Below are 26,177 nucleotides of genomic sequence, written 5' to 3'. Positions count from 1 at the left end.
ACCGCAAACCTCGGTTGGGGTGGGGGTGGGGAGGCAGGGAGGATGCATGCTAACCCGAGGTGGGCGGGAGGAGGACAAGAAGGGAGAACGGCGTGTCTCGCCTGAGTCCGTAGTCAATGGGAGGAGAAATGACGGTTAGTGAAGGGTGGGTAGGTTCCGGCCTGGGGTAGGGGTGGAAACGAAGACTGATTATTCAGTAGCCTAAATGGGAGCAGGCTGCAGAGTGTAGATTGTAGAAGGATGGGGGAGTGAGCATGGGTAAACCGTAGATGAGGTTACGGTGTTTGTGTGTGGGAGTAGGAAAGGGTCAAAGCTGTCAACCGCTCGACGTCAGGGAGCCGTCATGCTTCGCTTGCCTTACAACCTCATTGACAATGAAACCCCTCAAGGAGGGTTGGGGGCGGGTTGGTAGAGAGACACATTCTCGAGCGACGATAATATATTTTGTCAATACGCCCTTACAACACTTTTAGTTAGTGAAGAAAATTACCAGTTCCCTCCTCAACTTGATCTTTCGCTCCTTTTGACCTCCGACCTCCACTTACATCACGCCTTTTTTTACTTCCAATGCCACTGATGTTTAACACGTTTTTCTTGTTCTCAGTCTCAGCATGTTTATCGTTAAAATGTAACTTAATCCTGCTCACTACACATACCCACCCAGTCAGCTCGGAATCAATAGTCCCACGTCTAGACAGTCACAATTAAGGTTTCATCTTGTTTAGAATAGTCTGTTTCGACTGGGTAAGGTAATATGCAGAAACTCTAGTGGAGTGCGACATAGTGAAAGCCATAAAGGTCATCCACCCCTTATAACCGATCTCTCAGCACCCGTAAGGCTGGCCCCTGGTACCTGTCGTCGGGGGTAGAGGCCTGATAACACGCAGCAGCGGCCATCGGTGAGCAGTTCTTGCATGGAACGGTCGGTTCATTCCTTCATGTTCGCCATTCCACTACCTTGGCAGTGCCCTCCCCCCCCTCCCTGTTTCCCAAGAGGACTGAGACACAGACTTTGGTTTGGGGGCAAATAAGGTCAGGTTAACGGGTTGACCTGCGAGTGTGCGAGGATGTGTGACGAACGCACGATGGCCGTCATGCTCAGCCGCTTTGCCATAGCTACGGTCCGATTGGTTGCTCCAGACAAAAAAAAAAAATAATAATAATAAAAAAAATCGAGGTGTATTATCGTCCATTGAGACTGGAACAACACTCATGCCTCATGCGAATTTTGGAAACATTTAAACCGTGAAGAAAAAGTGCAAGCGAGGAGTCAGTACACATGGCGATTCATTGGTAGGAGATTTTAAATTCAAGTAACCAGTAGACGACTAATTTTCATAATTTTTCTCAGCTTGGGATCTGCAAACGAGAAAGACACTTTCGTGAAGGAAATGGACCCATGAAACCTCACGAGCATCGTTAACTGCCACTGCTCATGATGACGTGCATTATGTCACGTGGCGCCTCGATGTCACCGAGCACGAGCAGCCATGACGGGCGCGCAGTTTACTAGAGTTTATGGTGTGGGCGTGACCAAAACAAAAAAAAAAAAACAGGACACGAGCTGACGATCGTCGTCATGTCACAGCATGTAGACCCACAAACCCACCATCCACTGATCTCATTGTAAGACAGGAGCAGCCAGTAGTACCGATGTCTGAAACTATACCTGGGAGGTAGGAAACTATCGGAGGTAAAGAGAAGCAGATCTCTCGGGGAAGGGGTTGTCCGCAGATGATCGGAGGACCAAGCTTTTGCGGGTTTCCATGAAGCGGTTGATTAGTCCAAAGGTAAAGTAGCCTGGGGTAGTGCACACCTTATACATGGGTTCGGCCCTTGACGGACGCGAGCACTAGACGAGCTTCTCTCTCCAACGAAAGCATCCAAAGAGCGTAACTGTAATACCACATAAAATAATCTAATCAAACCATTTATCATATTTTTGCTGAATTATCAGAACCTTCTGGATGGAAGATGCATTTCCACAATCAAACCTAGATTCGAAAAAAAATAACCGAAAGTGTACTACAAGGGAGGAAAACAAAAATAAATATTTCGGCTTCTTAAAAACAAACAGAAGTGCAAGGCTCGCCCTGAACAATACTTGTTCATTTTTATCTTATCTGGGTGGATAATCGTTCGGTCTTAGGAAAATAACATTTTGTTTGTTTACGTTGTAACATCTTGCGCCTTTTGATTTCGTCTGGTGCACAGATGGTAGCTTTCAAGTTCATCATCATTATTCAGGCCGAGCCACACTTTCCGCCAGAAGTAAACCAAGGAAGTCTAACCTGTTCACTCAGTACATATACTATACGAAAATGAGAAAACCTGTGTGTCTTCAAAGCCTTTTTTTTTTTTTTGAGAGGGGGGGGGGGGACTTCCGATCCATTTTAGGAATTATGTTACTTTTCGTTTCTCGGGATTAGTTTTTTTTTCTGAGTCAAATTTTCAAAAGAAAACAATTTCTGTCATCCTGGAGTCACAGTTAAGAATTAAGAAAATTATTGGATGGTCCGAGCAGAAACGCATGATGCTGATAACAGGCCACTTACTGCTAGGCGTGGTCTGGGGCTACTCATAGGGGTTTGGTTATTCCCATTTTAGCACACAAACGAGGTCATAAACTGCAAACTATTCGCCATGCGTGGGACAAGGCGACAGGTAAATTGTCCAGAGTTGGGTTCTGGTCTTTCCCGATAAATCAGTTGCTCATTCCAGATGGGCGTTTTCAGGTCACGAGCACAGGCAAGCCTCGAACCAGCTACCCTCTACTCTGCACTAATAACCAAGAATTGTAGTTACGAAACGAGAGTAAGTCCGTTTCCCCTGGAACAAAATATGGAATTCGAGGAAAAGCGTCTTGTTTCCAAAGTTATAAAGCGGTGTCCCAGACCCCGCAGACAATGCTTAATGCTTCTTTACCCTATGATACCTATGATACCCTTGAAACCACTTTATAACTAAAGCTCCAGGGTAAAATAACAGCTGTGGGATCTGTAAACCGTTTATAATTTTGGAAACAAGATGTTTTTCCTCGAGTTTTCCCATATTGTCGCAGGGCAACAACTTACTCTCGCTTGATAACTACGGCGCCAGGCTAGGATGCCTCTGCTAAATACAGTTTCCTATATCTAGGGCAGCGACGAAAGTTCTGTGCTGGCTGTCTTGGACCTGTATCTCGATTCCTAAAGATGGTTTGAAGGGCGCAGAATCATGTATTTGGAGGGAGTGACATTCTGCAAAAGTTGTTTTGAAGCAAAGAAACCTGAAATATAGCGGGAAGCGAGAATCGACGAACGCTAGACACTTTTCGCCATTTCCAGACACAAACCGTCGAACTTAGCAGGCATCTGCTCACCTAGCGCGATCGAAGTCTCCTGACACACGATCGGCCATTACAGCGAAATTTCTGCCGGAACCGGAAACGGAAGTGTGCAAGGCGCACTTTCATGTTACGCCATTACAGAACATTTCTAGCTCCACTCTATAACAAATTGTTCGCTGGAAATTGTCTCGATTTTGCGAGCACTTTTCTCTGTGCTACTCACTTTATTTTTGTTTCGGTTTCAATCCACTCAAGTTTTATTACAGTGATATCGGTTATTGATTTACGGTTTTGAAGTCCGCTTAATCGAACATTCTTTCAAGTTGGGTTGTAAACAATAACCACTCCCTCCATTATAAAGTATAACAGTACTTTTTACTTTAGTTGATAGGCCAGTTTTTCATTTAGTTTCAATTAATAAAATGTGTTGTCATTCTATCTTTTTATTTCCGACAGTTAAAAACATTGACAATTAACATGTATGAAGCTGCAAGGATTACCCTAAACCTGATTATTAAACAGTCATTCTTAAAAAAAAGACCATGCAGCTTTAAAAAAATCCAATAAAAGAGTATTAGATATGACGAAACTGTGAGTAGAATTGTAAAAATATAGAAATAAAAATAGGAAAGAAATAGGAATCAAACAGAAAACAAAACAAAGTTCCCCACTTAAAAAATAATTAATTAAAGTAAATGTCGTTGATAACGTGTGACAGTCCTCGATCTGAGAATTAACAAAATCGAAACATAAATATTGGAGGGAAAAAATAACCCGCCCAAAATACGTGTGAACCAACTCGATGACAAGGAAAAGCATGGTTATAAGGTGAGTGAGTGGAGATTGTGTGTGTTGGGGGTAAGGGGTGACACGGAAACGTTAAAGAGATTTAACAGTTCTTTGACGGACAGAAGCTATGGAGTGGCAAAGAAAGCACGGGAGGGGTTGAGGGGCGAGGATGCTGTATACGCCAAGACAGTCACCACGGAGTTGATCAAAGCAAACAACGCAATAATAATAATAATTAAAAAAAACAAAAACAAAAACAGCAGGAAGTGTTGCAGCACAGAAAAAATCCGAGTAAAACGAGATGGTTCGATGAATTTTAAAACAAAATATAAAGAAAAAAATATGTTACTAAACACCTCTGTATCTATAAGCATTCAAATTGTTGTCAACTTTATGATGATGTTACAAATAGGTTATTTAGGCAGTGTGTATCGAAGGCGTACTGTATCGTATATGAACTTTTTTTTAAAGCTATACTCAGGTTTTTTTTAAAACATATCTGCAAGGGCAAGCACAATCAAGTCGGTTAGCTAGTAGTTTCACACCAGATTAGCCCTTTATCCCCACCCGTAACAGAATTAACTTCTGGACTACGTGACATAGGGTAGGTAGTACGGCTGAACCGAAGGGTCGTGCAGTTCCCAGTCCAAATATTTGCAAGGGTATTGGCAGCAGAAGTCAACACTAGTTCTCGTGTCGATGGACACCAACCACCCGCAAGGCACACAGACGTCACTCATGTCGGAGCAGGTTCACTATATCCTAGTGTGCACAGGAAGTCTTTCAGTCTCGTTTTGAGAATTTCAGTCAAGGGTATATTCTACAATAAACGAGCCTATGCATACCGGTTTTTTTATTATAAAAATTATATTAACTTAATTTTTGCACTTGTCTACGTCCGAGTCCAGGTTATAGGAGAGGGCGGGGAGCTTTTGGAAGTGGTTCACCATGCCTAAGATACAGGACGAGGAAGGCAGAAACCAACACTCCTTCCACCACCTTTTTTTTCTCTGCTGGTTATGCAGGAATAATTTTCGGTCATTGGCCAGGTAGAGCCTCAAACATTAAAGCCTTCTGCCCTAACTGAAGCTTCCAGGTATTTTAGCAACTTAAGCAATCATTTTAAACTTCTGAACTAGAATCATGATTTCACTCTAAAAAGTATTACATAAATTCAGAATAGAGACTGTGTAAACTGAATATAACTTAATATAAAAATGCATTTAAATAAACATAATAAAAACTTATCACATCTATCTTAACATCCAGGACAAAAAGTGGCATCTTTGCTTTGTGGTTTGTTAGTTTAGACCTTCCTGTGACACTAGTGTAGAGTTATCTTGCTATCTCAATGGGTCGGGAAAAAAATGCACACAGCATGTAATTATCTTCTGATAAATACACTTTAAGAAAGATTGCATCATACATTTTCAATAAAACATCACATTGTACATTTCTGTTAGAGGAATACAGTTGTAGATATGTGCCTCAAGTTAAAAATCATATTAAATTAAATCAGTTGCATGTCAGCATGTAAATTATAGGTGTGCACAAGTATAAACTTATTTATGACACAGAGGTCAAGACAGAGGTCATGAATATAATTAACCATGCTCGACTTTCACTCCACCTGGAAAACTTTGTCTTAGTGGTAATGGTTGCCAACTGCCAGTAGGAGATTACGTCACGTATACCACAGTGAGCAGATGTATATGTCGAGATAGGGTTTTGGGGTAGAGGGGGGAAGAGGGGTGAGCGTGCAGAGTATGTTAGGGTAGGGGTGGTGGGGTGCTAGCATGTTGATGTAGAGGTGTATGTTGCAGACTTTCATTAGTATAAATTCACATGTAATTAATTATGCATCCTTAGCAAACAAAATAAGCCTGTAGGTTTAATCAAATATGAAAGGTTGTGAACTTTTCAAATAAAGGTCATTTCTCTCTCTCTCAGCCACACACACATTCAAAGACCTTGACCATTATTTTTATTGCGGTAATAAAAAAAATTCAGTGACATAAATGAATTTTAGGAGGAAAGAAATTTAGAGCCAGGATCACGCTGAGAACTCGATTAACCCGTACACCCGAAATTACCGTAAAGCAATATCTGACAAACTTCCTTAGCAGTTTGAACACTCCCTGATAACAGTGTTTGTTGAGCCTGGCTTATCAAGCACACAAAGAAAAATGGATTTCCGTTGCCAAAGGTAAATATTGGTGGGAAATGGACAAGATCGATCATGTTTGAGATTACATCTAACAGTAGTTGACTCACCACGAGCTGAAAAAAAAATTAAATGATTACTTTTCTTTAATCTTGCTTACATTTTTTTTGGTGAGCAACAAAGATACACTATCACTGCTCACATTACCTTGGAACAGCCTGATGCTTTTCGGTACAATAGCTAGGTGGCGGTAAAAGCCATCTTTATTTAAGGGCACTATCATTGCACTTACCTTCACTGATACTGGTGTGCCCTGTTAGAATTTGCTGGACTAAAATATTTCTCGCTTTGAACATTTCATTGACATGTACCTAGGCCAAGGCTATGAGTATTCTCAACTAAGAGAAAACATTTTTTTTTTTGATGACTCGCCAAAACCATTTTTTTTTTTCATGGATTGCCAAAAAGTATTTTGCGTGAATGTATAACCTATTTGGCAGTTTGAACATTCTGTACTTGGTGTATTTTAGTAATTTTATGCATACTTATTTTTATACTTAAGAAAGTTTAAGTTCTTATCTGAGTTAGCTCATGCACACCATCGTATGTTTAGATGACATAGTGGAGAAGACAGTCAAATGGGAACAAAAGCAGTTTACCAAAGAACAATCAGCATAATGATGCCATGCTGAAAATCAAACCGAGTACACCAATGTTACAAACACTAAAAAAGAAATATAAGTATCTTGTTCCCGTATCATGCCCCAAAATGCTGCGACTCTTTTACTGTGGATCTCTGGGATCCCTGTTGTGTGTACCACAGAATAATTGGATACTATAATTTAGTACAATCAGAATGGCATGCTGTTATGTAAAACAGAAGATGAGAAAGTTTCCCTACATGCATATTATGAGAGAAGGTGAAAGCTCTTAAGAATTTTTTTTTTTTTTAATATTTAAAAGAAAACAGGTGTAATGCAAAGATAAGAGAAACAGTATTAAGACCTTTGGCCAGCAAAAAGATGAGATTTAATTTCCAAGATAACAGGTTACAAAGAATGGTGCAATGGTAGACAGTTTTATGCCATCATAGACCTTTCCCTTGCAGCCCATACTGACTCCAGATGTAGTATTTAACAAGACTCTCCTGTCCTTTTAACTTATCACAGTTTTGAAAAATAATGTCCTCTTTACATGAAGAAAACCAAGCACACAATCATTCATGGCATATTATTTGAGCAGATCAGGTTTAGTCTTGGATAGGTTATTCACTTTTCTAATGTATGCCTACACAAATATTGCTTTCACACACATTTGAGAAAAAAAAAATTAACAACAGCAAATGCAGTAGCATCACCAACAGAAGAAGAAAAAAAAAGAAGATTAAATATCAATGTACAATGTAGTCAGACTACAAAGACTACAAAGTCTGTTGAAAAGTATCAATGTGTCTGTCCAGAAGCTCCTCCAGCTTTTGAGCTCTCTGAGTCTCCTGATCATAGAAGGCATTGGCAATATCTTCTATTGTGTCAGCAAACTGGGAAGATGAGGAAAAATACATGTAAAAATGTGCTGTTTTCTTTCTTTTCTTTTTTTTGTCAGGATAAAACTATTTTCATTACTTAATTTAAACCACGTGCAGTCACAGACATAACACAGAAAGCTTTGATCTATTTATATTAAAAAATTGACGCCGAAATCTCCCTACTAACTCTACAGTATAGATAAACCACAGAAGAGAATAATGGTTAGAATGAAGAAATATATTGAAATACAAGACAAATAAATTTCACAGTAAAAAATTTCCTTCATCTCAACACTTTCATACTACAATATCCCTCAAGCCTAGCAGCTGTGCAATGTACACTTGCTTGCCGAATCAATAGTTTCTTGGTCACACTTAACTCTTACATACTCTCACCCACCTCTTCATCAGAACTACCGATGCTGAGCTGTAGTCTCTCCACCTGCGAGTTCTGCTGATCACTCGCTATGGACATAGCCTTTGATCCCAGGATCGTTGCCTGACTGTCATCAAGATGAGTCTGCATAGTCCGAGCACGAGCCTCCTTCAGACGGTTTTCTTCTGCTGCTATGCCTGCAATAGAAATTATTTTTTGTTTTAATACATAAAGTATGTTTTAGACATAGAGAGATCCACACACGCACGTATGCACACATGCACAAAGAGACAGAAAAACACTAGAAAGAGGATTAGAAAGGCATGCACAGGCAGAGAAACCTAGTACAACTACATATTTAAATGACTCCACCACCCAGGGAGAACTGGCAAAGCATTTAATGAATTTAATAAAAGTGGCTATGTTCTGAAACCTTGCAGCTACCCAAAAAAGAAAAAAGAATTACTTACAGAGACTTATGCGAGAGCTCTGACCCATTGTGGGCTTCTAGCCGAGCTTTCTGGGCTTCCAGGAACTGCAGCTGGTCATTGCACTGCTTAATGCCAGTCTCTAAGAACTCGAACTCCTCTGTCCCTGGGTGCTTCTCCCGTAGTGTGTCAGATTGACCAGTAAATGAACTACACAGCCAAAATAAATAAATGAGCGGTGTTATTTGGAACAAAGACATTTAGCAACTGTCCTGTGAAAGGTAAGATAAACGGTTTAATATCAATAGCAGCTGTAGCCATGTTTTGGGAGGAAAGCGTCAAATTTCAGCTCTGAAGTAAAAAAGCACACTACTCATGAGGCTATGACACTTTCCCCAATTCTCATTATTCTCACTACATATAATTAAACAATTTAACATTAAAATTCTGCAAATATTTTTGCTAGGTATTGTTTTTCCACACATCACCTTCGTCAACACACAGCTATAGCTATGGACCAGAAACTAGAATCTGCTTACTGATGTTTACAGAAACAAACCTGTTGTTCAATTCTGTAGCAGAATTACGCTGGCGGCGAACAAAGAATTCAATATCCCCTATGCTGTTACGCAGAGCACTAAGTTCACACTGCATCTTCAGATTCTGCTCCTGGCATGAAAATATGAATTAGTGCCTCTTCACTTCTTGATGCAAAAGAAGTTATTGCTAACAAAGTTTATTATGCAGTTAATGCAATTTCTTCCAAATAATTCAGAGTAAATTTGAAGAAATGGAATGTGAAGTGTTACTGCCAGATAAGGAGCTTTAACTAAGCACAAGCATAAATGCAGCTAAATGCATGAGTGACTATGCTTATATATATATAAACCACACACCCGACCATACATTAACACTTATTTAAGTGCTTTTCCCCCAAATGCCTTAAAGCTGGAAAAAGTAATAAAGGTGCCACTGAAGGTAAACAAGTGACATCTAAATTAAGAGAAAAACAAATCCTAGAAACCAAAGATCAGTTTCAAATATTTTGTAACTTTGTTTAAAGATTCCATTTCCAAAGGGGAAATGAACTTTGGTGCTTTCTTTTTCTTAATTCTCTGCCCCACGTTCCCTCATTCACCTTGTGTGTAAACCAGGGGTGCCCAACCTACAGTCCATGGGCAAGATGTGGCCTACAAAGGTGCCTCATCCGTCCCGCTTATTTTAACCAGACACAACATAATTTCGTTTTTAATGTCATGATTCTAGTAAAACCGCCATGTTCTGGCCGGCGAGATTTTATATCATGTCCAGTGTGGCCCTCATGCGAGAAAAGGCTGAGCACCACTGAATGTAAACTGACTAGGCTGCATTTCCATGACCAAGGAAGGGGAGATCAGCAAGATGGAAACAAGATTATCCCTTCATTTGGTTACAGGAATATACTACAAATGCTTCTGGAATTATTAGAATTGATTAGCCTATCACCTTAAAGTTCAGCTTTTCCAAAATAAAAAATATTCAAAATGAATCTCTCAATAAATTCTGAACTGAAAGAAACTTACCTGGAGGTCTGTAAGCGTGTGCTGGTTAACTGCATTTTCATTGGATGGAAAAGAATGTAGAAGCTCTTGGCGTAAGTGATGGTTTTCGGCCCGTAGGGCTTCAACCAGAAGCTGTGCAACCTAAAGAGTTGAAGGAATACATCAACATCAAGGTTAGGCTTCATTCTCTGGCTCTTAAGATGGATACCCTATTTTGCTAGATATATCTGAAATCTGAGATTCTCCCACAACTGCAACTCACATGTGAGTTATCAATACATGCTGCCCAGCATTCACAGTTCTGCAGGTCCTGCCTGATGTGACCTTACATCTTACCTTTAACTCTGCTACTTTTTTCTCCCGCATTTTGATCTCTTCTTGCACGCTTCTCTCCAGTTCCGAGGATCTGTCACCCATTACAGTGATCGCTTTATTACTCTGGTTCAGCTCTACGGTCAGTTCAGCAAGTATCTTCTGCAAGGATCCTATTTCAACACGATGTGACTCACTGACGACATTCAGCTTGTCCTGCAGCTGAAGAGATCAGCAGAACCAACAGTGTAAAATATCAAAAGACAAATAATAATATAGACAGGTATTTACCACATCCTAGTGAAAAGAAAAAAAAAACAACAACAAAAAATCCCATAATGTTGGAAATAATCATACAGCTAGACAAATAGAAGATACAATATGTGAATAAAAGAATGGCCCCATGATGCTAGCATTTTAAGATGCAAAAGAAATAATTGGGAAAACAAAAACAAGTGCTTTTCAAACACAAATCTATGAACATTTGAATCTTTTGCACGAATCTGGAAAAGTATCCTTAATATGGCTGCTTCACTGATCACAAAATGTGTATCATGATTTTCCAAAAGTGACAATTTTTCCAGCTCTTAAGTCATCTTTCTGTTAAAACAAATCTTTGTATAAGAGAAGAAGTCTCCCTTTGTTTTGGATAGAAAACCTGAGTGCTTTCATTCAACATTCACTTGTGATGAAATAAATTTTCAAGGCTCAAGAAAAAAAAAAAGCACCTGTTTTATTTCAGTACGTAGCTGCTGCACTTCTGTATTCTGGGTGTGATTAAGTTCCTTTTCCTGACAATGAAAGAAAATAATATCTGGAATTTATGGTATTGAAAAAGAAAGGATTAGCTTTAGATTCTCTATCCTAATAATTAGAGGTGTACCCCCAATCCCCACCTTCGAGTAGTTACAGCACTGGTGTCCAAACATAAAGGAGCACTGGTTCCATACCCTTGTGGCACAGAAAACTCCCTCAGTGGTCAGGAATAGGTATCAAGAGCAGTTGGAAAAGATAAGGCAGTGAGAAGTAAAGGAGATGGTCAAAACAGAAAAAAAAATTGCTGCGTGATGATACCGACCGTGACAATACTAAACCTATGAGGTAAAATACCTTGTCCTTTAATCTCTGTCTCACAGATTCCTGTTCTTGCTTCACGAAGTCCAGCTGGTTAGAACTGGCTGATAATTTCTGTTCCATTTGCATCATGTTTTGCTTGGAAATGCTGGACAAAGAAAAGATTCTGTGTAAGCTGAACTGAAAGATGATCAATAATGAAACTTTTTTTTTTTTTGCTCTACCATATTGATAAGTGCAAGATCAAGTAATACCTATGCATGAATATTTCAATCCATGTGAAGGATTTAAGAAGGCTGATACAGAAAATGAACACTACAGACAAAATACATAAAAGTATATAAAGAATGATGATTAACATCTTTATTTAACATTTTCTAAAAACATTTTGGTACGAGGAAGGACAACATATCTATGTATATACATGCATGAAAAGATATACAAAGGAGAATCGAGAAGTACAGGCTAAACACCTTCAAAGGCTTTAATAGAAGTAATTGTGGGCAATTGAACATATCATTTTTTTCACACTCCTCATGCAAAATGTTGTATTGTAGCTTCTGTATTCATGCAGAGAAATTTTTCAGCTGTTCCTGAAGTCAAGTAAGCACTGCTTCCTTTACTTCATAATCTGAGGTGAATCTATGATAGTGCAGCACCTCCTTCAGTAGATCAGAGATGACTTTCCTATATCTCAAGCATCAAGAATAATGGTGAATATGGACCATAGCCAATATCCAATGTGCGGCCAGTTGAGACACTGTTATCTATCGGTCTTCTCTATTCAAGGCATCCACTCTGTCAATGTGCTCTTGAGTGCGTGATGTTGATAGGTGACCAGAATGACCCTCCTTGCAAGATACACCTCTTCTTCTTCCTTCTCTAAACCCTTCTATCCACTCCTATATCTTTTTGTTGATTCATGGTGCTATGTCCATACTGCACAAACATCTGACAGTTAATTTCAACAAGTTTCATTTCCTCTGCCTAAAGAAAGCATGCTATAGCATGTTCTTCAATTATGCAAATCTTGCAATGGAGAGTCTATTTTTCTGCCTGTGTGACTGCCTGTTGACTAAAGGCCAAGTGTTGCACTGTGCATGGTTAAACTATCCAACAGGCAATGTATATATGTTACATTTCACTAGCTTCTTGTGTTATTGCACAGTTTAAAAATTGCCTTCACTTTTTGATTCTCCTTTGCATATAGCAAAATGGATGTCTTTTTTTCGTTAAACACGATAGTACCCTGAAACCAAAAGCAAAAATATGAACTTTATGTGATTGTGTATACATGCAGAAGAGTGGACATGTATATACAACTTCAGTCATTTGGAAAAAACCTCTATGAATATTCAAAAACTAAAAAAAGTGTCTAAATTATTTCCACATTTTAATAATAATAGAATTAAAATAAAATGGATGAGTCTAAGGTAAGTGTTATTTATAAATTTAAGTTTAATATCAGTAAAAGACACAACCACAATATAAGCAACAAATAAATCAACAGAAATAAAATATGAGGAGCAAATGTAAGTAAACAACACAACATAAGGTGACATGACAACATAACATGCTGTGTCACATATTGTCTTCACCATTCATGCAACAGTCTATACATCTCCACAAACATAGAATGAAATGTAGTTTCAAACAATACCAATACAAATATTTCGTATGTGTGAATAAAAAAAAATTAATTCACAGCAAAAGACTACCCTGAAACTTATGCACTAGTCATAGGTCTGAAATAATAAGTTTGACTGTTCATGTCTGCACCTCAACAAAGCCACAGAAGAGGGGTTAGAAAGAATGCAGGCAAACAAAGGAAGCATAAAGTGTCATAATTAACAGTTGGACTAAAAAATCTCTGACATACAAGTGACTTGCTGATTAAGGAAAGGCAGCATGCAAAGTAAATTCACATAACACCATCAGCTACCACAACCAAAGAATCCATCAAGAAAATAAACATGTCACATACATCTAACCATCAGCATTGATCTTTGTTATAAAACCTTAAATGCCGGTTTCAGTTATCAGAACCTAATGTTTGTATAGCTTCCCTTTCCTGATGGTCTGATGGTGTTACAAGTGCTTACTGGTCGTATTCTGGGCCCCACTTCTTCATTTGATAAAACCAGAAGCTGCAAGATGGCAAACAGCTTAACTTTCAAAAGTATGGAATCTGAACCCACAAACTGCTTTTTATGTGAAACTAACATCAGTTACATTCAAAGCATGTAAAACTCACTATTTCCACCTATAAGTAAATTTTCATGCTATTCCTTAATTATAACCTTACAGCAAGCAGCAATGTTCTGTGACAGCTCCGAAAGAACATGCTAAATTTTGTCCTCTCACCTAGTAAAACTTAATTTTGGCCTCTACAATATCTTTAAACCTTTCAAAGGGGTGGACAAACAAACTACGTTTGGCAATATAAAAATGAAAGATAAGAATCACAAACAAGGACAAAAAAAGAAAAAAAAAAGACAGTGAACATCAGAAATCAAATGATTAAAGACCTACCCAATCGGTCAAAGTTATAAACAGATTCTATTAGGTAGAAATAATATAAAAATGCTTTGTAAATTTCAGCGCCTGAAACACAGCGGTTTATTTATTATCTGATTTCAAAGTTGACGATATGCAACTATAGTCAGCAAGTCCTGCAAAATCTTGCTCCCATGTGTAAAGTCACAACCAGTGGCATCTCTCGCACTGTCTCGATAAGCATATAATGGCCAGAGGGTGGCGCAATACATTGGGTTCATCACACAATCTTCATTTATTGTGCTCTCATAGGAAAGACAACCGTGAAACGCTGTTTTCTATCCTTGAAGGTATTGAACCTTACATGTTTGAACCTAAGGACTGTGAAGGTTCAAAACTCCAAACACAATATACTTAGGCAGTAGACAACAAAGAATGACTTCACAATACCACATGGTAAGCATTTTGTCAAACTTTGCAAGCTGCAGGTGACTATTACAATTTAAGTTTGTCTAACTACTGTCATTAAAGCCTCAAATTTGAAAATTTACCATTGGAACTGACTTGCACATTTGCAAAGACAGAGTTGCTCATACTGCTGTTGGTGTAAATAACTATGAAAAAGAGAGACTTTTGCCCGCACAAATTTAAAAAGAGGAAAAGTAGAGATATATTTTAGGGAATGCTGTTGCATATTTTCATCATTTACTGTATGCATGTTACTAAAAACATAGTGTCACTGGCCAGAGTTGTAATATTGTGACTTGAAAAGTTAACTTTGAAGAATATTTATCAATATAGGAAGATACTTCTGCAGTACCCCAAAACCCTCTTGCTTCTTCAGCATATATGTTAGTGGAAAACATCCAGGACCAAAGAAGCGTTTGCATGCAACAGAGTACTGTGTAGGTGCAGCGAAGCTGAAGTTGATCCATTGTCTTCTCAACGATGAATCCTTTGGGAACATGTATTCCACCACTATGTTTTCCTGTGCATTCAACATTGACAATAGTTTCGACATCTGGACTTTTGAGATTTAGTATTTTTTTGACCAACTTGTATCAGCCATGATGCCACCACCCAAATGGAGATTTAAACGGGCAATGAAGTTTGTATTTAATTTCTCACAATTTGTGGTTCTCCTTGCGATTTTATGTTTGAGGCATTAACAAGTGATATGAAAGGAATCTTTTGAGCATGATATGCATTATCAATTGGTCATTAATATAATTAAGTCTTGACTTTTGCTCACTTTAAGTCATCTCGGGCACTCTGCAAAGCGTCCTTCAGTTTCTTTACTTTTTCTGATTCCTCATGATCCAGCGTATCACCCAACTGCCTGAATAACAGATGTAAACAATTCTCGTTAAAATAAAACCCAAAACAAAAAACCTCAAATTAAACAAATGTATAGTTTACCATATTTATATATATTATTCTATATTATAAGAAGAGGAACAAACTTTTAAATCTCTTAACTGAAGGACTGTTGCGGCCCTATGCTCCTTGAGGAGTAATAATACATGCATGCACTGAAGGACTGGCAAATGGTGACTTGCTGATGCAAGTGCTTTTTTCAAGTACCATGGGAGGTGATAGAAAATAATGACTGCTTGCTTGTGTTAGCTTCTCATTTTCAATGACAAAATATAAAAGCACTGCATAATAAATGAGACATGAGCATACTTGATGACACTGTCTTTAGCATCCATTGTTTTTTCCATCCGTGTCAAGTCTGTTGAGTATTGGTGAAGATCTTCCTGGGCGACTGCAAGTAACTCTGATTTTGTGCGGCATTCTCTTTCCAGCTGAACTATCCTCTCTTCTAGCATCTGAAAAAAAAGAAGGCTTGTAATATCCAGAAAAGACATCTAGATCTTGTGTATATATATATATGTATTTGTACATCTATCGCTAGGGCGGGCACAAAATGCAAAATTTCTGTGTGTGCAGACACAGAAACTTTTCACATGGAATATATTAGAATACAAGGAAAAATGTTTGCTGTACTGATTTCAGCATATATATATATATGTGAAAAGTTGGATGCACATGTTCATTCACGCACCTACTCACCCATTCGCATCTATGTTTGCTGTTGTTAGCAAGATTTAAGATTTAAACATTTTATTTTGTAAAATATGAAGTTCAGCAAAAAGCAAATTAACATCAACTACAATCAATCCTAAAATAAAACTGTTATCACTAATCTTTTTTGTTGATTTAGAAAGTAGTAAAAAGATGCGGCCCAAAACTTTTAAAGAAAGGCAAAGGGTGGGTATGTTGGTGTTTTACACCAAGCCAGCAACTAAGGCTATAATCATGGCATGGCATGGCATGGCAGCCAGCCCTGTAAACAGATGTCATATGAGAAGAATGAACAGGCTGCCCAAGAGGATTGCTGAATCCAGGACCACCAACCTTCACTGCATTGGTGACAGGCACTAACCCTTGCACCACCGGACTGTTCCCAACAACCACCCACAAAAATGGCTAATGCCTTCCACAAACTTGTAACTAAGTAAGTACATCATGTGCCAAAGGTGTAGCACATACTTGGATTGTCTCATTTGCCTTTTGAAGATCATCCAGCAGCTTCTCATTATCGGACATTGTCTGTTTGTGACTGGCCATTGTAGTTTCTAGAGAATGCTTCAGCTTCTCAATCTTTTCCTTCTGTTGACAAGCACAAATGGTGTACAGATCCCATTATCAAAACAGTTTATTTTATTAATTATCACAAAGTATTTCAAAGTATAAAATGTCGAGATAAAATACGAGGCACTTCTGATGCCACAAGCTAGACATGCTACCACCACAAATCCCTTTCCCCCCTCTTAAAAAAAAAAAAAGAAAAAAAAAGAAAAAGAAAAAAGCGGCGAATTGAGTTGCACCTTCCACGCATTAAATGTCAACTGCAGCCATTAGCAAACACTCAAGAGATGTTGTCAACTTAGAAACAGCAGCAAGTCAATTATTCTTGTTTTACAAGTTTGATACCTGAGTGGCAAGTGTCTGCGTTGCACTTTCAACCTTCAACTCTAACTGCACAATCTGAGATTTCAAACTGTCTTCTGAAGAATGTTGCATCTCCCGCCGCCGGCCTATCTGGGCCTGGTATGTCTGTGCCTGTTGCTGAAATACAAGTCTGTATATACATGCAGTGTTTAATATCATCTGTTTCTCAACTCTAACCTGCACTCTGCCTCCCCACAAACCATTCCAGCAGATGCACAAGCAGACACAGAGAAGCATAAACAACATGGCTATGGCATAGAGAAAGAGAGTCTGTATAGTGTATGTTCTATACAACTAATACCAACACTTTGAAGAGATTTTGAACTGACCTCATCCACCATTCTTACCTGACATACCACAAGCAACTGGATAACTTCATTTCAACACCAGCCCTCCCACTAAGACAGAAATCATCAAAGCTATAAAAAGCATGAAAAGTGGCAAAGCAGAAGTCCTGGATGGCATACCCCCAGAAGCATGAAAGGCAGACCCAAAAACAACAGCAACAATTTTACATCCCCTCCTACACAAAATCCGAGAACAAAAGCTAGTACCAACAGACTGGAAACTAGGCCACCTGGTCAAGTTACCAAAGAAAGGAGACTTCTCCTATTGCAACAACTGGCAGGGGATCATGCTGCTGTCCATCCCAGCAAAGTCCTGACAAGGGTAATTCAAGAGAGACTGAAGGCACTAGACAAGAGACTGAGGCTAGAACAAGCAGGGTTTTGCCAGGATAGGTCATACACTGATCACATTGCCACCCTCCGTGTCATAACTGAGCAGTCTACTGAGAGGCAGTCCTCCCTCTATATAACTTTTGTGGACCTTAAGAAGGCATTTAACAGTGTAGATAGGGATGCCATCTAGAGAATGATGATCCACTAAAGCATTCCACCTAAGCTCATAAACATTATCCAGCAGTTGTACAAAGACTCGTCCTGCCATGTTATCCACAACAGCAAACTCACTAAACCTTTCATAATGAAGATTGGCATAAGACAAGGTTGCATATTATCACCAACAATCTTCCTGATGGTCACAGACTGGATTATGCGCAAGACAACCCAAGATAACAACAGTATCCAGTGGACCTTCACCAAACAGCTAGGGGACCTGGACTTTGCAGATGACATTGGTCTCCTATCTCATCGGCAACAACATGCGCAAATTAAACTAAGCTAGCAGAGGAAGTGGAGAAGACTGGCTTAAAGGTCAACAGAAAGAAGACCGAAGTGATGAGAATCAACAACAAGCAGGAAATTCCAATCCAACTTCAAGGAGAGAACATCCTGGAAACAGATTGCTTCACATATCCGGGGAGCATTGTCAACAAGGACGGTGGAGTAGACGATGACATCAAAAGCTGCATCAACAAGGCTAGGCATGCTTTCAAGAGCCTACGCCCCATCTTGAACTCCTGAGCATTAGCCTTCTGCAGTAAGACCAGCATCTTCAACACCAATGTCAAGGCAGTTCTACTGTATGGCTTTGAAACCTGGAGAGTGACAAACACCATCAATAACAAGCTCCAGACCTTTACCAACCTGCTGCCTATGTCATATTCTTGGAATAAGATGGCCTGAAAAGATCTCCAACAGCAGCTTGTGGAAAAGAACCAACCAGAATGCCACGAGCCAAAGACATAAAAAAGTGCAAATGGGGCTGGATTGGTCACACCCTGTGCAAACCAGCTGACACAATTGCTAAGCAGGCACTGATGAACCCTCAGAAGAAGAGAGTTGGAAGACCAAAGCAGACTTGGAAAAGAACAGTAGAGAGCAAGGCAAAGGATGTCAGAATCATATAGGCCCAACTGTGGAGGGCGGCCCAAAACCGGGTTCGTTGGCGAGGTGTTGTTGTGGCCTTATGCTCCTCAAGGAGAAACAAGGAATAAACTAATGACTAATATCATCAAAGTGTTTCAAACTTCTTACTAATCAAGAACCTTGCACATACCTTCCCTTGAATTAGGAGCTCAAGGTGCTGACAACATATTTTTTTTATATACATCTTATGCCTACACACCCACATGCGCAGGGACACACAACAACCACTAAGCATACACCTATTTCCATTCAGTCAACTGACCAAGAGTATCTCATAGTCAAACTTAAAAACAGTTAATGCAAAATACTGAATAAGCACCAGAAAAAATGTAGAGCTGATGATGAGGGAACAGAGTTGCTATTCATTTATCCTAAAGCATCAGAATAAATAGTAGCCTAGTAATTCCACACTTAAGTGCATTCAAGCATGCCCCACATAGACACAGACCTTGATAAGTTCACATTTTTCTAACAATGTTCTCTTCTGGGCCTCCAGCATCTCAATCTCTTGCTGATGGTTTTTACTCTGAAGTTTCCATTCAACCTCTTTTGACTCGTATTCCTGAAACACACAGGTTTCTTTCCCAAAATAAAGAAAACTTTTGATGCCAGATTTTCATTTATAAGTTTTGGATAAAAGTATTTGTCGGAATCAATGTAAAAATATAATACTAGTTATATAAGTGGGGGAAAAATGAGAAAGCACCTACAAACAACAAAACTGTAAATGTCTTGCATGCCACCACAGAATATTTTTTTTCAAGGACATTCTTAAAAAACACTGCAATTTTTTATTATAAGTTCATGTTTACAACTTAAAAAAAGAGGGTATGTCACAAAACATCATCTCACCGCTAACTTCTCTTTCATACTGCTGAGTTCCTCCATGCTTTCCTTCTTCTCTTCTAGCACTTGGGTTTTTTTACGCTGCAGATCTCTGCGGTAGCGTTGATGTTGTTTGTACAGTTTCTCATATTCTTTTTGTACTTTTTGAACCTGAAGTAGATACCACCCATTCTTGTTTATCACTTTTCATTTCATCGGAAGAATGCTTTGTCTTGTTACATCACTGATGTTGATGATGAAAATATCAACATGATGTATAATTAAAAAACTAGCATAAATACAAAGTGTACAGAATGTGGCACAGACAGGACAAATAAAACGTAAGAAATGTGCATAATAATTAAGACAACTGCATCTCCCTACCAGAATAATAAATATAAAAATGGCACATGTTTCACAGTTTAAGAGTGATATTACACATAAAGTCTGTTCAGCAAATATAAATCCAGCTAAGAAAAAAAAACAGGAAGTACCCTGTTTCAGCAACTGGCTCATGACAGCTTATCATCTGCTCAAGCAGCAATTAATGTGCAAATTGCAGCAAAGAAAGACAAATGAAAAGGAATCTCAATAAAAGATGATTGATACAACAATGCAGACAGTGCTCAGGCCTGACGAGAGGGGGGGACAGGGGGGTCTGGTGTACCCGGGCCCGCGGCTGTCAAGGGGGCCCGGCCTTGGTCAGTGGATTTTTTTCTTCTTCTCCTTTTCTTTTTCTTTTAAAGAAAGGTCAAACATCAGGGTTAGAACACCCAAGCATTACACATGCAGAAGTTGAGTTTCAAGTCTGTAGAATACAATTTCGGGGTACTGGGGCCTGTCGTGAGAAGTGTAGTCAGCGGGTATCATATTCTCGCTGGACAAGCCAAGAGGCGACGGCCGCTGGACACCAAAGATTTTATCGCGTGTGAACTGCCATGAAGAACGTTCGTGCCATGAGATTGCTGGCTACAGGTGCCACTACGGGGAAGGGTGGGGTGGAGGAGGGGGCGGGCCCTGCAAGCAAATCGGAATTAACAGTGGAGATCAGGCAGGTATGTTACTGATGTGTGGCCACTCTGTGAACCGACATGGTGGGGGCCCGCCCCTGGCGCTGCAGCCTGTAAGCGAGAGACATCAAGGCTGCTTTTTTTCGTAGTTACTAAGCAACACTGAGACTTTTTTTAACCGTATCTCCATCACCAAACAAACAACTACATTAGTCTACACAGTAGATCCTTGATACAATGAGACTATTTTATCTTGTAATACTATCGCAGCCAGCAAAATAGAACACATTATTGCAAAACATTTTAAAAACTGCCGTCCCGCAAATATTAGACTTATAAATTGATCACGGTGGTGTCGCAGGAAGTTTGGAGCTGGAGGAGGATGATAAAGAGGAGGCTAGCATGAGAAAGGTAATTTAAGTGTAGAGACAGTGTTCGCACGGTGGGTGGATGGCCCGGATAGAGGTAGGGAGGAGAGTTATGTCACCGGAAAGGGGAGGACTCTGACTACTGTAACTAAAGGTGTGGGACGATCGCACGACCTCCGGCGATGTACCAGCATCGCCCTGTACTAACACATCGGCCTCCGACCTTCTTTTGCTCTTTGCCGACAAAGCCCGCGGTAAAAAGGAGATACTATCTACCCACCATCTGTCCCCCAAAGCCACCTCGGAATCTTTCTGATTGTGCGCTAGTTGTCTTCAAGGAAGCTGTCATATATGGTGCTGTATACAGTCAAATCTCGCTACTATGCCACCTACCGGGACCGAGCAAAAGTGGCATAGTAGCGAGGGTTCGTACAAACGGCTTTATTTGCTCAAGTTACTTGTCAGTCAGTTGTCTCCTCTCATTCTCCCCCTCGCCTCTTCATCCTCCACCCCTCCCAACCACATCCGCGCACCTGCATCCTGTCGCTAGTCGACTCTGTTACGAAATTGAGTATTCTTAGTTTGACGGGGCCTTGGCGGAAGTGGCGATGTCAAGGTCAGGGCGTACTGCATCTTAATTTTTTATATATTTTTTAATATTTTTTTTATTTTGTATTTTTAGCATTTTAGAAGGGATCTATAAAAAAAGCTAGGGTAGACCTAGGTGGTCGTTATTCGATTTTTTCTGAGTTGGAAGTAAGAGAATGTAAGTAGCCTGTGTGGCAGTCCGCTGATTATGTGGTTATAACGTTGAGTTGTTGAACATTGAAATAATACTGAGAAATATTACAGTGTGAGCCGCTGTATACATGTTCTATTCCTCTGTTCAACGGATGACTGAAGTGACTTTGTACAGGAAAGTGTGACACCGCAGATTTTCAGATCTTTAAACGAGCCAAGTTACCGCTACAGTCGTAACACTACCATACAGTATAATAATCGAGTTTATTGGCAAATAGCATTTGACAAGGCAGGAACATCAGTGTCAATGAGAGTGACTAGCGTCTCAAATTGACTGACAATAATGAAGTTTGTGAGAAAAGCTCATAAAGTTTTTAGTCAACAGGTAAAATGACAATATTAGTACTGTATAACTTTGTTGTAGGAACTATTACGATTCAGCTAAAATATGCTAAACATTTCTATTTTTCTGTCATTTTTACAAAACTTTCTAATCTCCTTAAATATTAAAAGTATTAACACTTACTAGCTAACTAGTCTTTAAAACAGTTGCTTTGTCTTCTAAAACTCAACACGTATTTTAACGGCTAGTGACTGATGGCGGTTGAAGTCGACCGAGTTTATGCTTCGTAAAAAGTTGGATGAATTCAAAATTTCTGCTTTAAAGAGTCTGAAGGCGACAGTTCAGTTCAGATATTTGTTTACGTGTAACTGCATGCGTGTGGGTAGTTATTGTGTGTATGTGTGCGCGCGCGCGTGCGGTTTTGCTAAAGGAATAATATAGGAAGGGACTTTCGTCGCAGCAAACACTTTTTTAATGAGGTTATTAACGACACTCGATGAAGACTTGTTTAGGCATTTACTTCTTCTGTTCTTTCTCTTTACATGTAGAAGTATAAATCACTTACATAGAGAACATTTCCTTGCACGTCAGTGAGCTTAGTACAAACTCGCAGCACTTAGAACAAAAGGCGATGTGATACCTCTACCGTTGTTCTAATCTGTCGAGGTTTTGACATCGCTGCTGACGTAACAGTCCTTACTAAGGGCTGGGGGGGTGTCTGTGGAGCGGGGTGCTACAAGTCTGATCCTTTAACATCATTTGTCCTCATTTACTAACCACTCGCATGTAAACAACTTTATGTTCAAGTAGTGATGTAGATCCTAGTGCACTTGTCCTACTGTTTGCAGTCTATATTTCGTTACTGAATGAAGTGTAGATATTGAGATTCGAATTGTAAACATACATTATATACTGGGAAAATAATTTACGATTACAAGTACAAGGGGCCCGGAGAGGTCGTCTGTCCCGGGGCCCGGGCTGGCTCTCGGCGGCCCTGACAGTGCCTATCACAGGAAGAGAGGTTTCATCCAACAATGCGTAGGTACCAAAAGTAATTTTTGTTTTTATAAAAAAAAAAAAAAAATACATTCCCCTTTCTCCCATAAGTAATGTGTCCCATACGAAAAATCTACATCAAGAAGCATTTGTCATTATACACATTTTAAAGATTTAATCTAACATGAGATGATAAATCTGTCTAGGGAGATACTTCACCTCTCCTTGCAGTTTTGACAGTTGTTCTTCATATTCGCTCACAATGGCTTTCTGAGTCTTGTTTACTCCCTCCAACTGATTTTTCATGTCTTCAATCTGCAAATAAATCATCTTTGTAAACTACCTATATAAAAGTTTGATTCATCAATACCTGAGACCACAGAGGTACAAGGGCATCTTAAAATGGGTCCAACATTTTCCAGCAATTGAGGACATTCTTGCTGGACCATTCAAAGGAATGGGGCATGAAACGTATAAATTGTGTACTTGTTATGATCAAATAGCAGGCTTCAGCGTAGTCCTCACTGCCTTGTCTTGACCTCCCCCCTCCCTCCGCACTTACCCCATCCCTTCAACTTCTTCCCAAACAAAAAAACAAGCATAACTTCATAAAAAAAAAAATACTTGCTGTTTCAAAGTGACAATAAACTGCCATAAGCATTTTGCACATCATCAAGACACAGCAAGAGAATGCTGTGAATTTCTGGTGCCTCCCAGACCTACAGGTGTCTTAATTGATTCTGACACTGGAAACTAAAACACAGGAAAAGTTCATGACTATCAGACTGTAACCTGTGCAGATAACAGAATTACACTTACCTCCCTTGTCTTGATTTCTAATTCAGTACGTTGAGAACGTATTTCTCGATCCTTCGAATGCAGCTGGACCTGCAATCAGTTTTCAAGTCTCATACATTGCGCTAAGGTTTTAAATACCTGCCATGTCATGAACACATTATTAGATCTCACCACACCCCAAATCTTTCTCAAAAACATTAGGCAATGAATTTTTTTTGGGGGGGGGGACAGATAAATCTACAATTGTGACAAGTGAGATAACTTTTTATTTGGTTGCTATATAGTATCTTCCTATTGAAAGCTGTAGCTTGATACATGTGACACCTTAAATACACATTAGCAATACATGGTAAATAAGTCATGGATTCAGTATATTTAAAATGATGACTATGAAGTTATTTTATTATTAATACATGTATTTCAGATTTTTATGAACTCTATGAGTGTCCTATAATCAACCACAAATTTCATCATCCTCGTTACCACAGCCATTATCAACAGCCATGTTTACCTGCAAATCCTCCACTTCCTGCAGCCACTCCTGTTTTTTGGATGAAAACATTATGTCCAGCTGGTACATCAGTTCGTGCAGCTCTGTCTGGCAGGTGGACATTAAAGAACTTGAGGGTAGTCTGCAAGGTAGCAAGTATCAGACAAATAACACAAAAAATTCTCAAAAATGTATTAATTTTATTGTGAATTAGTGTACAAATATGGGTAAATGGTATACAGTGATTCCATTTATGTGGATAGGTCTGTTTATCACTTCTGTAAAACATTATAAGCAAATCTTTAGAAAAGCGCCATAAAAATGTTCATTATTATTACTGTTAAGATTATAGACAAAAAATAAAACATGATTCATACTTGTTGGTTTTCTGTAGCTCTGCCCAAACAGATGATAACCTCTCCATACCCTGAATTGCCAAGATCAAAAGTCAGTCAGGAGTTTGTCCATTACCACCGTTGCACATTCAGTAATGCAGCATGCACAGACTGCTATGGTAACAGGTACGCATTAAAAACAATTCTAAAACACAAGAAACAGAGATCAAAACTGAAAGACAAATATCAAGTGGGCCCTTAACCAAAACATCAAGCAGCTATTCGAAAATCCCTGTTAGAAAATTCTTCCAATGAATGTCAACCATATTTTATTTTATAATATTTTCTGAGGATAAAGTCTGCATAATTCAATAGCAATCATTATAGCAGCTGATGACGATAATGATGATGTGTCCATCTCTCAATAAATCATTCTCTTGATGAATGAACTTACAGCCAGTTCATGTTTACTTTTCCTTGTATCTAAAAGTTTCAATATTGTAACAGTAAGACTAAATCATTTAGTAAATTTGGGAGGAAGAAACAGGTGTAGAGTGGGATGAGCAGAACTTGATAATAATAATAATTAATAATGTGATTTATATAGCACATAATCATCCTTATGAATTATGCTCTCAGTGCTTAAGACAAGTAGAAGACATGGACAGAATACACTTAAGGACAGAAGGTGAAACAACTATAGAGACAAGCCATTAAAGACAACTATAGAAGACACAAAAAGGAACTTAAAAGGGGATAAGGAAAGCGGGAGGGAGAGAATGTAATTAACTGTATAAGATATTTTGTCTTGGAAACTTCAAATATGTATGCATTATTACTATTATTCTTATTATTTGTTTTGTCTGTTAAATAATAGTATCTTTGAAACAGTATGCTAGCATCCGTGCCAACTGTATATATAACACAACACTCTTCGCATGCTTCGGTTAATTTTCGTTCTGACAGATACTATCTATTATAAGACACTATCTGCGGTCTCAATGAAATCATCATTGATTTCTACTCTTGGCAAAACAAAACAAAAATTAAAAAAAAATGCAAATCTAGCATCAGTATTTTTACAAGTTTGTTGAAAATAATGTATCTTTGTTTACCTTTTTGTTGGATTACACACAGGTGGTTTACGAATCAGAAGCTACATAATCGATGACGTAGGAAACACTGTTGATGGCAAACATGCCTGTACCTGATTGCCTTGGACACCATAATCATTTCTTCTGAGGGACATGTTACAGAAATATCATGAGCATGCAGTGTGAACTCTTTAGAAATAAAACATGAAAAAGTATAAATTTCCAAAACAGTTCAAAAGGCTAGCGTATTTGTTCTGAGGAAGATAAAAATAATATGAAACAGTAGTTGGAATTCGC

At 39.0% G+C, this 26,177-nt stretch overlaps 1 protein-coding gene across 5 annotated transcripts; it reads right to left on the bottom strand.

The window, feature by feature from the left end:
• Positions 1-6,920: 6,920 nt before the first annotated feature.
• LOC112555059 (centrosomal protein of 63 kDa-like) lies at positions 6,921-26,040 on the bottom strand. Of its 5 annotated transcripts, none has more exons than XM_025223215.1 (20): positions 25,902-26,040; positions 24,829-24,991; positions 24,473-24,593; positions 23,983-24,051; positions 23,383-23,478; positions 19,733-19,876; positions 19,329-19,442; positions 17,034-17,168; positions 16,590-16,709; positions 15,720-15,865; positions 15,286-15,372; positions 13,640-13,684; positions 11,574-11,685; positions 11,192-11,254; positions 10,488-10,685; positions 10,173-10,292; positions 9,170-9,279; positions 8,653-8,820; positions 8,207-8,379; positions 6,921-7,818 (listed from the first exon to the last, which is right to left on the bottom strand). In XM_025223215.1, exons 2-19 carry the CDS (start codon positions 24,873-24,875, stop codon positions 8,316-8,318), a joined length of 1,959 nt encoding a protein of 652 aa, XP_025079000.1. In that variant the 5' UTR covers positions 24,876-24,991; positions 25,902-26,040; the 3' UTR covers positions 6,921-7,818; positions 8,207-8,315. The 5 variants fall into 5 exon arrangements, with proteins under 5 accessions (XP_025079000.1, XP_025079001.1, XP_025079003.1 ...); XM_025223216.1 differs by having other exon boundaries at positions 24,829-24,878; positions 25,902-26,039; XM_025223218.1 differs by lacking the exon at positions 11,192-11,254.
• Positions 26,041-26,177: the final 137 nt, after the last annotated feature.

This window comes from Pomacea canaliculata, linkage group LG14 (assembly GCF_003073045.1).
Source record: "Pomacea canaliculata isolate SZHN2017 linkage group LG14, ASM307304v1, whole genome shotgun sequence".
Classification (NCBI taxonomy): domain Eukaryota; kingdom Metazoa; phylum Mollusca; class Gastropoda; order Architaenioglossa; family Ampullariidae; genus Pomacea; species Pomacea canaliculata.
Note: the sequence above shows the minus strand (reverse complement) of the source record. Positions and strands in the feature narration are given on the sequence as shown.